At 44.4% G+C, this 13,899-nt stretch overlaps 1 protein-coding gene across 5 annotated transcripts in view; it reads left to right on the top strand.

Moving 5' to 3' along the window:
* The window catches only part of LOC121271812 (potassium voltage-gated channel subfamily C member 1-like), a 63,979-nt gene that overhangs the window by 35,709 nt on the left and 14,371 nt on the right, over nt 1-13,899 (top strand). For 3 of the 5 annotated variants that reach the window (XM_041178097.1, XM_041178099.1, XM_041178100.1), the window contains exons 2-3: nt 2,616-3,549; nt 11,995-12,189. In XM_041178097.1, coding sequence (XP_041034031.1) covers nt 2,616-3,549; nt 11,995-12,189 — 1,129 coding nt within the window. Of the gene's footprint in view, nt 1-2,615; nt 3,550-11,994; nt 12,190-13,665; nt 13,672-13,899 lie in introns of all 5 variants that reach the window. The other 2 variants (XM_041178098.1, XM_041178101.1) reach the window with 2 other exon arrangements.

Genomic DNA, 13,899 nt, shown 5'->3' with positions numbered 1-13,899 from the left:
GCAAGGGAACAGCACCATCAGCAAGTTCCCCTCCAAGCCACACACCATCCTGATTTGGAACTATATCGCTGTCCTTTCACGGTCACTGGATCGAACTCTTGGAACTCCCTCCCTTGCAGCATTGTGTGTGTATCTATACATTGCATGGACTGCAGCAGTTTGAGAAGGGGACTCACCACCACCTTCTAAAGGGGAATTGGGATGGGCAACAAATGCTGGCCTTGCCAGTGATTCCCACATCTCAGAATGAATAAAAAAAATGCAGGCCAAGTCCTGGGATAAACTTCCTTCGCACACAGCAATTGATAGCGAGGGTTGCCAACTCCTTGTTGGATTGTATACTGGGAGGTCCCATCACGAGACTTGCCATCTCCAACAGAAGCACCTATCCCCCGCCAGACCCATGCCATTAGTTGCCTGATATGTCAATCAGTCAATAATGGCGGCTGTGATACCCACAATCCTCCTTGCCTGCCAGAAACTGCTCTATCTAAGATGTGCTTTTATCAAGTGGCTCAGGGACTGGTTACATTCTGGGTTTGATGTCCAGGCGGGAGTGAAATGGTAAACGGAAATATTCCTGTGACTTTCCTCCTGGGCTCCTTGAGGGAGATCAATCTTTTAATTGCCAGACAGCTCCAGGACAATTTGGGAGAGTTGGCAATGCGTAATGAGCCTGTAAATCAAAAGGAGAAAGTTGTGCAATAGAAGCTCACAAAGAGCAGGCACTGAAGGAAAATGTTTCTTTAATTGTTTTGGGTATTGCAGGCATCAGTGCAGCCCAGTGACAGTTGACAAAATGGCTTCCAGCGCAGTTAATGGTTGCTGAGGAGCAAGGCCAGAAGAGAATCTGGTAAAAAATAAAATATGTTAAGAAATGGAATTGGTAGTTGGGGCGGTTTACAGCAGGAGGAACACTGTGATGAGTAATGACTACTTCAAGAGTAAAACTTGGATTTCTGAAGTAGTTTTTCCACTAACCTTGTTGCTAATTAAGCCCATGGGGAAAGCCATGATGTTGTCACATTCATGTAGAGGGTCAAGAGGTTGAGCAATTATTACTACAGTTTAGAACATGCCTGGTTGTTACTAGCAGCAACAGCTGTTTCCAGGACAGTGGTATGTCGCAGATTTACTGTGATAATTTCGACAGTCGTGCTTTTTGTTGTTGCAAATCTTTATAGGCCCAGCATTCTGTCGCAGAATGTAGGAGGCTGCTTGAAGCCAATCATTCCGTTCGTGGCACTTATGCCAGTTCTGATTCTAATGAGGCACTGAATATGAGAACATAAGAAATAGGAGCATGAGTGGGCCCATATGGCCCATTGAGCCTGTCCACTACTCAATATGGCTGATTCTTGGCCTCAACTCCACTTTCTTGCCTACCCCCATATCCCTTGGTTCCAGGAGAGACCAAAAATCTATCTCAGCCTTAAATATATTCAGTGATGGAGCAACCACAATCCTCGAGGAGGTGGCGGGTGGGTGAGGGGGTGGGGGCGTGGAGCAGATGGTGGAGGGTAGAGAATTCCAAAGATTCACAACCCTTTGAGTGAAGAAATTTTTCCTCATCTCAGTCCCAGATGATTAGCTCCTTATTCCGAGACTGTGCCCCCATGTTCTACGTTCCCAAGCCAGGGGAAGCAACATCTCAGTATCTACCCTATCAAGCCCCTTCAGAATCGTCTATGTTTCAATAGATCACCTGTCTTTCTTCTAAAAACCAGAGAGCATAGGCTAACATTCAGTCATTAGATCCTGTAATTCTAATGTTACTTCAATGGAGAGAGACTGCAGAATGTTGCTGCGCATATATTGGTCACCATCTACTTTCCAACAGTGACTGCAAAAATACTATTCAATGCAATTTATTCATCTAATTCTCTTCAGGATCTCTATAGATACCTTCTCTAGAGCAAGTATTTTCTAATATGAGAAAGAGTGGACAATGAGATACTTGAAATATACTTTGCCCTTGTGTTATATTAAAAAAAAATGTAAAACTTGGACCAAAGAAAGTTAATGGGAGAATGAATAGAGGTGTCCAGAATTATGAAGGGTTTTGATAGAACAGATAGAGAGAAATTGTTTCCACTAGCAGGATGGTTGGTAAGCAATAGACGCAGGGTTAAGATAATGGGCAAAAAAGACAGGGAGATGAGAATTTTTTTTAATCTAAAGTGAGTTACAATGATCAGAAATGGGCTGCCTGAAAGGTCAGGGGATGTAGAATCAATGTTTCAAAAGGGAATTGAATATATATTTAAAAAGGAGAGATTCGCAGCGCTACAAGGCTAGCAGGGGACTAATTGGATAGCTCTTCGAAAGAGCTGGCACAGGCATGATGGACCAAATGGCCTCCTTCTGTGCTGTATCATCCTTTGATTTTAGACCAGGGCGGTGGTCATGAAATGTAGGGTGGCAACTGAATGATGTGAGTTTGCTCCAGATAACCTGTGAGTATCGCCACCAAAGGTTAACCATAATCCATACTATAGTGGGAAACTTAGCCCTATAAATTGTTACCCAAGGGGTCCAAGTGTTCAGTGTTACCATGGCGATGCGTAGATGCACCTGGTTTAGTTTTTTTTTTAACTCTTCTCTTTCTTTTGCAGTATGTGGCGTTTGCATCACTATTCTTCATCTTGATATCCATCACCACTTTTTGCCTTGAGACCCATGAAGCATTCAACCACCTGGTCAACAGGACCGAGAATGTCACCTTGGGGAACGTTACCAATGTGGTGGAGGATGTGGAGATTGAGACTGAGGCCTTCCTCACCTACGTGGAGGGGATGTGCGTCATCTGGTTCACCTTTGAGTTCCTGATGCGCATCATGTTCTGTCCGGACAAGAAAGAGTTCATCAAGAACACCCTCAACATCATTGACTTTGTGGCCATCCTCCCTTTTTACCTGGAGGTTGGTCTGAGCGGACTCTCATCCAAGGCCGCGAAGGACGTCCTGGGCTTCCTGCGTGTTGTGCGTTTTGTCCGAATCCTCCGCATCTTCAAGCTCACCCGCCATTTCATCGGGCTGAGGGTTCTGGGCCACACGCTGAGGGCGAGTACAAACGAGTTCCTCCTGCTGATCATCTTCTTGGCCCTTGGGGTCCTGATCTTTGCCACCATGATCTACTACGCAGAGAGGATAGGGGCTGACCCTGAAGACATAACTGGCAGCAAGCACACCAGCTTCAAAAACATCCCCATTGGTTTCTGGTGGGCAGTGGTCACCATGACAACTCTGGGCTATGGGGATATGTATCCTGAGACCTGGTCTGGGATGTTGGTGGGAGCTCTCTGTGCTTTGGCTGGGGTGTTGACCATCGCCATGCCTGTACCTGTTATTGTCAATAACTTTGGCATGTACTATTCCTTGGCAATGGCCAAGCAGAAACTACCAAAGAAGAAGAACAAGCACATCCCTCGAGCTCCCCAGCCGGGTTCTCCCAACTACTGCAAGCCTGACATCAAGTCCCCCCAGAGGAGTGCCCAGGGTGATTCCTGCCCACTAGCTCAGGAGGAGATCATCGAAATAAACAGAGCAGGTAGGCCCTCCTCTGTGGGCAAAGACCCTAGGCTGAAACGGTTTCCGAGCTCTGTTGAAATACAAGACGTCAGATGGTTCAGTGAACCTAGCCACTGGGTTGCTGGAGTCATGCAGACTTGGGCTCTGTCTGTTGTTGGGTTAGCGGATCTGCACCTGGGGAGAGGCAGGGAGTGCTTTGGTCAGCCTCGGAACCCCTGGATAAGGGAAGGGAAAACCCAAAGTCCCTACTGTTGCTCGCTACCCGGTGACCACAGTTGGAGGCTCATGTGTCAGGAATTGGGAGGGAGGATAGGTGAGCAACTGACACTTGGTCTAGCTGGGGATGATCTTTATGGTCCAACAGTCCTCTGAAACTCAACAATCGAGGTGCACTTGGGTGCGTTGCTAGAGAGTAGCTGATGTCTGAGGAAGGATATCCGATTCACAACAGACAACCAACCAAATCCTGGATAACAATTTCTAGAAATACAAGGGATAGAAACTAAGGAAAATATGTTTTAGTTTAGCTTAGGATGAACCCCTGCTTAATAAACTCTCACATAAATTACACTGGATGTCCAGGTTCTGTGGGGAATTGACTCAGCCTGATGCAACAGTCAGCCAATCAACCAATGTATGGTTAAACATACTTTATAAATAAACATGAGTCCTTTAACCTGTTGAGTCTGTAGGATATAAGCTGCCATCATAAAGAAATCAGAAGAGCTTTATTGACCGGACCATTGCTTTATATAACTGTATTTATGCACTGCACAGTGTGTTACACATGGCTTCCATATGAACTAGGCAGTGTGTTCAAAGTTTTCTTAATGGATAGCAGAGGGTCTGCGACCTGATATTTTGAAGAGATAATGTAAGTGGTGAACAAGGGAATCTCTGGATGTTATGCTTCCAGAAGGCACTTGATAAGGTGCTTCTTAAGAGGTTGTTAGCTGAAGTAATGGAAACAATCAAATTATTAACCCTGGTTAGGAAATTGGCTGAGCAGCAGGAGATAGAGGGTAGGGCTAAGTGAGTGGGTAAAGATCTGGCAAATGGAGTGTAATGTGGGCAAATGTGAAATTGTCCACTTTGACAGGAAGAATAAAAAAGAGTCATATTGCAGAGCTCTGAGATTCAGAGGGATCTGGGTGTCCTAGTGCATGAATTGCAAAAGGCTAGTATGCAGGTACAGCAAGTAATTAGGAAAGTTAATAGAATGTTATTGTTTATAGGGAGGGGAATTGATTACAAAAGTAGGGAGGTTATGCTTCAGTTATACGGGGCACGAGTGAGACTACATCTGGTGTACTGTGTACAGTATTGGTCACCTTATTTAAGGAAGGATGTAAATACATTAGAAGCAATTCAGAGAAGGTTTACCAGACTAACACCAGGAATGGGCGGGTTACCTCTTGAGGCATATAGCATGCTTGCCTTCATCGGCAGGGTTATTGAGTATAAAAACTGGGAAGTCAAGCTGCAGCTGTATAGAACCTTGGTTGGACCACACTTGGAATATTGCTTGCAATTCTGGTCGCCACATTACCAGGGGGATGTGGAGGCATTGGGGGGTGGGGGGGATGGGGAGGGGGTGCAGAGGAGGTTTACTAGGATGCTGCCCAGTCTGGAGGTTATTAGCTATGAGGAGAGGTTGGAGAAACTCGGATTGTTCTCACTGGAGCGACGGAGATTGAGGGGCGACTTGAGAGAAGTTTACAGGGTTTTTTACGCAGAGGGTAGTGAGTGTCTGGAATTCAGTGCCAGAGGAGGTGGTGGAAGTAGGTACGATAGTGGTGTTTAAGAAGCAGCTTGACAAATACATGAATAGGATGGGAATAGAGGGATACGGACCCCAGAAGTGCAAAATGTTTTAATTTGACAGGCAATATGATCGGCGTAGGCTTGGAGGGCCGAAGGGCCTGTTCCTGTGCTGTACTTTCCTTTGTTCTTTGGTCTTTGTTGAAAGGCTGGACAGGTTAGCCTTGCACCCTTTGGGATTTAGGAGAGTAAAAGGTGACTTGACTGAAACCTTCATGATCCTGAGGGGTTTTGACAGGGTGGATGTGGAAAGGATGTTTCCTCTTGTGGGAGAATCTAGAACTAGGGGTCATGGTTTAAAAATAAGAGGTCACTCATTTAAGACAGAAACGAAAAGAAATTTTTTCACTCAGAGGGTCATGAATCTTTAGAACTCTCTTCCTCAAAAGGCGGTAGAAGCAGAGTCTTTGAATATTTTTCAGGCAGAGCCAGATAGATTCTTGATAAACAAGGTGGGGGGTGGGGGGGGCGGTGAAAGGTTATCAAGGGTGGGCAGGAATGTGGAGTTGAGGTTACAATCAGATCAGCCATGATCGTATTGAATGGTAGAGTAGGCTCGAGGGGCCGAGTGGCCTACTCCTGCTCCTAATTTGTATGTTCGTGGGTATTTATGTTTATATGGGAGAATGGGCAGGCATTCTAATTGGCAGGATGTGGCTAGTGGTGCTCTTCAAGTATCTGTGTTGGGGCATTAACTATTCACTATATTCATTAACGATGTAGATCGGGGGAGGCGATGGTGTTGTCGCTGGACTGGTAATCCAGAGACCGGGGGTAATGCTCTGGGGACTCGGGCTGGAATCTGGAATTAAAAGTCTAATGATGGCCATTGTTGTAAAAACCCCACCTGGTTCACTAATGCCCTTTAGGGAAGGAAACCTGTCGTCCTTACCTGGTCTGGCCTACATGTGACTCCAGACCCACAGCAATGTGGTTGACTCTAAATGCCCTGTGAAATGGCCTAAGCCACTCAGTTGTAACAAACCGCTACAAAGTCACAAAAAAAGGAATGAAACTGGACGGTACTCCCTCCCTAACAGCACTGTGGGTGTACTTACACCACATGGACTGCAGCGGTTCAAGGTGGCGGCTCACCACCACCTTCTCAAGGGCAACTAGGGATGGGCAATAAATGCTGGGCCCAGCCAGCGACGCCCACATCCCGTGAATGAATAAAAAAAGATGATGGGATAGAAAGCAAGTTTGCCAATGCTTCAAAAGAGAGGTGGTGGTGTAAGCAGTATAGATGGAAGTATAAAATCTCAAATGGATATTAATCAATTAAGTAAATGCTCATAACTGTGACAAATGGATTTCAATGTAGGCAAGTGTGAGGTCACCCTCTTCTGACCTGAAACGGATAGAACAAGGCCTTTTGAAATGGTGAAAAGCTAGAAACAGTGAAGGCCCATGGAGACTTGGGGTCCAGGTAATAGATCATTAAGGCGTCATTGTAAAATACAGAAAATAACTTAAAATGCTCATGGAATTCTGGTCTTTATGTCTGGAGAACTAGAATACAATGGGGTAGAAGTTGTGCTGCAGTTGTACAAGGCCCAGATTAAACTGCTACTGGAGTTACTGTGGGCAGTTCTAGGCAGCGCACCTTAAGAAAGATAGATTGGCCTTGGAGGAAATACAGGGTACATTTCTCAGAATCATACCAGGACTCAATTATGAAGAGACATTACCTAATTTAGGGTTCTGTTCCCTGAAATCTGAAAGGTTAGGTGGTGATTTGATCGAAGTTTTCAAGGGCAAAAAGATAGGGTAGATAGAAAGAAACTATTTCTGCTGGTTGGGGAGTCTAGGACTGGGGGGTTGGTGGGCGAGTCTAAAGATTAGGGCCCAACCTCACAGGAGTGAAATTAAATAAGACTTCTACATACAAAGGGTGGTGGAAGTTTGGAACTCTCTTCCGAAAATGGCAGTTGATGCTAGATCCTTTTAAAATCTGAGATCGATAATTTTTTTGTTAACCAAGGGATACGGGGCAAAGGCAAATGGAGTTAGGTCACAGGCTATCCATGTATCTTATTGAATAGAAGAACCACACTTGAGGGGCTAAATGGCCTCCGCCTGTTCCTGGTGTTCCTACATTGGGAGGTGCACGGGACTGGTCAGTGCATTACAGAGGGGCCTGTACAAAATGATCAAGGGTGTGCACTGGACGATATATTGTACAGGAAAATGTATGTTGGGTGGATAGTGTGTTACACAGCAAGGAGGTGTATGTACTGAACAATGTGTTACACAGGTATTTGTATGGACTGGGCAATATATTACACATGAGAGCAGAATGAACCAGACAGTGTGTTAGGTGAGGAATGGAAGCATAGAGGTTATGTTATGTTATGTGACTAGTAATCAAAAGGCCCCAGAGACCTGAGTTCAAATCCCATCATGGTAGTTTGAAAATTTGAATTCAGTTGATTAAATAAATCTGAAATTAAAAAGATTAGAATCAGTGATTGTGACCATAAAACTACTGAATTGTTGTAAAATCCATCTGACTCCTTTGGGGAAGGCAATCTGCAGTCCTTATATGGTTAGGTCTGTATGTGACTCCAGACCTGCAGCAATGATTCTTAACTGCCCTTTACAGTGACCTAGCAAGTAAAGAAAGTGGCTCATCACCACCTTCTGAAGCTGAAGGGAAATTAAAGTGATGCCCACATCACATGGCTGAATAAAAAGTCTCCACGGGTGTCTGAATCGACAGGACAATGTATTACGCAACAGGTGGTGTATGGTACACAGGGCGGTATACAAACTGGGTACTCTGTTGCATGGGGACGTGTGTGGACATGACAGAGTGTTACCGTTACCACAGTTTCTGTGTGGATTGGACAGTACAGAGACTGGAGAAAAGCAAAAAGAAGCTGGGAATCTAAAACAAAAACAGAACATGCTGGAAACACTCAGAAGGTCTGACAGCATCTGTGGCGAGAGAAACAGAATTATCGTTTCCCCAGAAAAAGTTAGAGCTTTAAAAGATTTTGAGCAAGTACGGGGCAGGGAAGGGGGTATCAAAATTCACTTAATTGTCCACAAAGAAATTCATTTTGTGTACGTTGCTTGTATGTTGAAAGCATTACGTATAAATGAATAATAATAAAAGATAGAAAATTATCCTATCACAGAGTTCTAACTTTACTTATAATATGTATTAAAAACTATTCCAATGCATTAAAATAATCAGTCAGTGAGTCCATACATCAAACTCCTGTTAAACATTCTTACATAGAAGGACACAAATGAATCCAGCAACCAGTTTGTCCTGCATCTGAGGGATTATAGCCTTTTCCCTGAACACACCCAATACTCAGACAAGGGGAGAATCTCATTTTTCATGACACTCTTTACTTTTATCAAAATTCTCTTAGAGCAGTTTTTGTCAAGAAAGATCTGCTCATCCTGCCTGGCTCAATAATCTCTGCACCCTTAAAGAATCAGCTTTCTTATAACAACAGTACCAGGTGACACATGCAAAAAGGATGGCGCTCTCAACTACAGCTGTATAGAAGAGTTTCATGATTGTAAGATCTAAACAAAAGGATTTTATTTACCACACCTGTCCACTGTTCCCTCCAATTTAACTTATCATCCACTTTGACATCTAGATACTTGTAGTTAGTAACTACTTCAATGTCCACATTGAACAGGAACAATATCATTAACTTTTTTCCTAAAGTCTATATCTAGCTTTCACCTTGTTCTTGTTCAGGTGAAATAGTGATTCACTTGCATTTCTTTCAATTTAATCTACTGCATTCACTGCTCACAATGTGGTCTCTTCTATTCTGGGGAGACCAAACACAGGTTGGGTGTTGCCCATCAGTCTGCAAGTGTGACCCCACGCTCCTGGAAGCTTGTCTTTTTGACACTCTGACCGACTCCCACACTTAGCTGTCTGTCCTCCACCCCCTACACTGCTCCAAGGAAGCTGAATAGAAGCTCGAGGGACAGCACCTCATCTTTCGGTTAGGCACTTTACAGTCTCTTGGACTTGACACTGAGGTCAACTATTTCAGGTCGTAGTCTCAGCCCTCCTTTGTTTTTAGACACCAACGTTTGGTGATGATTCCGGGTTTCACCTTTACACCTTTTCTGGACGCATCTTTTGGTTTTGTCCCATTACCATCCCCTTTTTGCCTTGCAGCATCATCCCTTTTGTCATTAAATCTCTCCTGCCTTGCACCCTATCACAGGCCTTCCCCTCCTCTTCTTTCTTCCATACCCACCAACCCCCTCCCCTGCCTCCATACCTCCTTAAAACCTGTTACGTCTCAACTTTTTCCGGTCCTGATGAAAGGTCATTGACCCAAAACATTAACTCTGTCTCTCTCCCCACAGATGCTGCTAGACCCTGCTGGGTATTTTGCAGAGGTTTTCTGTTTATAATTGTGTACAAACATGTTAAATATTGGAGGCATATGAGCTGGATAGTTGTGTTACGCAGGGAAGCATATGGACTAGGCAGTGTATTTCACAGTATTTTATATGGTCCCTTTCTGTATGAAAGTGTTGTATACAAAGGTATGTATGGGTTGGACAATGTATCACTCGGTGGGTGCTGAAATAAGTGGACTATTTACAAAATTGCTCCCAAGATTGGAAATATGCATTTCAAAGAAATTTCTCCAATTGGTTTTATTATTAACTTTCATATATTAATGATTCCCAGTTTTGGATTCGCCCACATAGAATCATATAAAGTTGATGGCACAGGAGGATTCCATTTGGCCCATCATGTCTGCACCAGCCAAAAGAATGAGCCACCCAGCCTAATCCCACTTTGCAGCACTTAGTGCATAGCCCTGCAGGTTATGGCACTTGAAGTGCATATCCAGACACTTTTTAAATGAGCTGAGGGTTTCTTGCCTCTACTACCCTTTCAGGCAGTGAGTTCCAGACCCCCACAACCCTCTGGGTGAAAATATTTTTCCTCAGGCCCACTCTGATCCTTCTACCAATCACTATGCCCCCTAGTCACTGCTCTCTCTGCTAAGGTAAATAGGCCCTTTCCCATCCATTCTATCCAGGCCCCTCACAACCTTGTACATCTCAATCAAATCTCTCCTCTGTTCCAAGGAGAAAAACCCCAGCCCATCCAATCTGTTATCATAGCTGCAATTTTCCAGTCCTGGAAACATCCTCGTAGATCTCCTCTGTATCCTCTCTAATGCAATTCCGTCCTTTCTGTAATAAGGACACCAGAACTGCACACAGTTCTCAAGTTGTGGCCTAACTAATGTTATATATAGTTCCAGCATAACCTCCCTGCTCTTATATTCCACGCCTCGGTTAATAAACGAAATGCAAACCTGGAGCTATTCTTTCCACAACCAATTGGTCCAACCCAGTCATAATTTTAAAGGTCTCTAACAGGTCAGATCTCACTTGCATTCATAATGGAAAAAAAAAACTTGTTCAACCTTTCCTGATAGTTGTAATCTCTCACCCTTTGATTCTCATAGAATCCTAGGTATTTACAGCAAAGTAGAGGCCATTTGGCCCTTTGTGTCTTTGCTGCCTCTTTGAAAGAGCAGCATGCTTAGTTCCACACTCCAGCTTTTTGTCTGTAACCCTGGAAGTCCCTTACACTCAAGTACTTGCCCAACTCCCTTTTAAAATTAGTTATGGAATCGGCTCCTGCCACTTTGTTACTTTGAGCATTCCAGATCCCAACAGCGCTCTGAGTGAAAACATTTCTCCTCACCTTCTGTCTTGACCTTTTGCCAATGATTTTGAATCTATGACATCTGGTCGTTGACCCACTTGTCAATGTTTTTTCCTCAACTCTATCAAAACCTCCCCATCGTCTTGGAAACCTTTATTAGGTCACCTCTTAAAATTCTTCGCTCCAAGAGGGACAGTTCAAACTTTTCCAACTTGTCCCAAGTTCCTCATCCCTGGTAACATCCTGGTGAACCTCCTCTGTACCCCTTCAAAGGCCTTTACATCTTTCCTGATGTGTGGTGTCCACAATACTACAACTGAGGCCCAATCAGTGATTTATAAAGTTCAAAGACCTCTTTATAAACCTAAGCAATCCATATGCTTTTCTAACCACCTTGGGGAGATGGTGATGTAGAGGTAATGTCACTGGGCTAGTAATCCGGCGGCTAATGCTGTGGAGACATGGGTTCAGATCCCACTATGGCAGCTGGTGGAATTTAAATTCAATTAGTAAATCTGGAATATAAAACTAGTCTCAGTAATGGTGACCATGAACCTATCATTGGTTGTCATAAAAATCCATCTGGTTCACTAATGTCCTTTAGGGAAGGAAATCTGCTGTCCTTACCTGGTCTGGCCTACGTATGACTCCAGACCAACAGCAATGTGGTTGATTCTTAACTGCCCTCTGAAATGGCCTAGCAAGCTGCTCAGTTCAAGGGTATTTAGAGATGGGCAACAAATGCTGACCTTCCCAGTGATACTCGCATTCCGTGAAAGAATAAATTATTGCTGCTCCATGTTTAAGGATTTGCATTTGCATATATAGATTCCAAGGTGTCTCTGCTTAATTAAAGTCTACTTAGCATCTCTACTGTCATGCTTTTTGAGGGAATTCTTGTGATTTTTAATGAGTAACGCTTCTGTGTGTGTGTTTCATTTATTTTTGTCTGCCTGCAAGATCCCAAGCAAAATGGGGATGCTGCCAATGCTGCTTTGGCCAATGAGGATTGTCCAACCATCGACCAGGCCCTGTCACCAGAAGAGAACCAGCCAGTCACGCCCGGAGGGAGGGAGAAGTACGCCCGGGACAGAGCCTGCTTCCTGCTGACCACCGGAGACTTTGAGCACTCCCCCGATGGAAGTATTCGCAAAGGTACCACATGACACCCTCAGGCCCAAATGGAAAAGGGATACAAGCAGGTCCATAGTCTGAATACAGATCGGTGGGAAGGGAGCGACCGGGGAATGCAATGGGATCCTTTGGTTAACCTCCGTGGGGCCCTTGAGGTGATCCGCAGTGGGATTATTTCTAATTTCTTATTCACTCAGAATTGTCTCTCAGCGAAGCAGTGTTCTGAAGGTTCAGTGGTTATGGTTATTGGACCAATAAACCAGAGAGCGAAAACTCAAAATTCACCAGTCTCAATTTGAATTGGGTTTAGGAAAGAATAATCTGTAAATTAAAATCTGGATGGTAAAGATAACCCTGTCGGATTGTCATTAAAAACTCAGCTGGTTCACTCCCATCTCTTTAGGGAGGGAAACCTGCTGTCCTTATCCAGGTCTGGGCCTATACGTGACTCCAGCCCGAAGAGGAAACTGTTTACTGCTGCTCTGAAGTGATGCACTTACTCACCTGGATGGGCAACCAGGGATGGGCAGTAAATCTTTGTCTGTGTCCCCGGAATAAACCACAAGAAAGAGTAGATGATTCCTGAGAGACTCTCAGTTGCCTCCTGTAGCTCATTAAGAAAGCCTACTCTTATTGAAACCTGAGCTGAGGCCCTGATCACTGGCCCTCTGCCACTGTATCACTCAACTTCAGTGTCCAAGATCCCTGATCTCAGAAACCAAAGTTACAATTGGCAATGATACAGAGCTGAAATTAATATGCAATTTCTTAAAATAAGATTAGCGCAATCTTATTAGCCAATCTAACCCTCAGAAACTCGCTGGGGACCTTGTTTGGGATATTATAACACTTGATTTATTTTTTATTGACTGTTCAGGGAAGGATTTGATACATTATACCAACCTGTAAATAAATGATAAAGGATGTTGTTAAGATTATTAAAGGGAAACTGGGTGACCGATGGAGGTTCGCAGGACCTTCACTCTGGGATCATCACAGAGGACCCTTCCGGAGGTTAAATGGCCAAAGATGGGCAAGAAAGGTAGAGGCTATCAGCACGTGAGCTGGAATGAAAGCTTTCTCCACCCTCGCCACAAACCCCCTCCTTCACATAATCATTCACAGCTTCTTGTTTTCAACGTGTTCTATCTGTCCCATTTCTTGGATTGGGGGGAAAGGAAGGGCAGAGAGAGGGGGGAAGGGAGGAGGGAGTGTCCATTCAATTAATAGTCAGTAAGGAAGATGTATGAGCAAAAGAGCCGAGATGTTGATGATCAATTGGCAAATGGTGACAGGTGTAATAGAATGTTATTCAGGGGAATTCGGAGATGAGATTAGGTGTCCCTCACAGAGCAGAATCCAGAGGCTGCTTTGGCTTGCTGGCATCACAACACGAGCCGATACTCCTTATCGTTTCCTTCTCCCCCACATGTGGCTGACTGATGGAGACAATGCCAGCAAGCTTACCTCTCCCCTGGGAGATCACCCACCCACCAGCTTCTGGTTCGAGTTTCAGGCTTCACTGGCATCTAAACTTGACTTTTGCAGGGGGAGTTGAGCACCTGCTGGCGCCTCTCTCAAGTAGTTATTTATCGAGTGTTAACACAGTGAGTTTCAGCTGGCCATTTGGCTATGTAGGGCATTGCAGACATCACAAATACTCCTGTTTCCAGTTGACCTCAGGAATTGCTGATTATCCCATTGTTACACAAAGGAACACTGAGGCCAGTC

This window comes from Carcharodon carcharias, chromosome 31 (genome assembly GCF_017639515.1).
Source record: "Carcharodon carcharias isolate sCarCar2 chromosome 31, sCarCar2.pri, whole genome shotgun sequence".
In the NCBI taxonomy this organism is placed as follows: Eukaryota; Metazoa; Chordata; class Chondrichthyes; order Lamniformes; family Lamnidae; genus Carcharodon; species Carcharodon carcharias.
The sequence above is the reverse complement of the archived record's forward strand: the minus strand, read 5'-3'. Positions and strand labels throughout refer to the sequence as shown.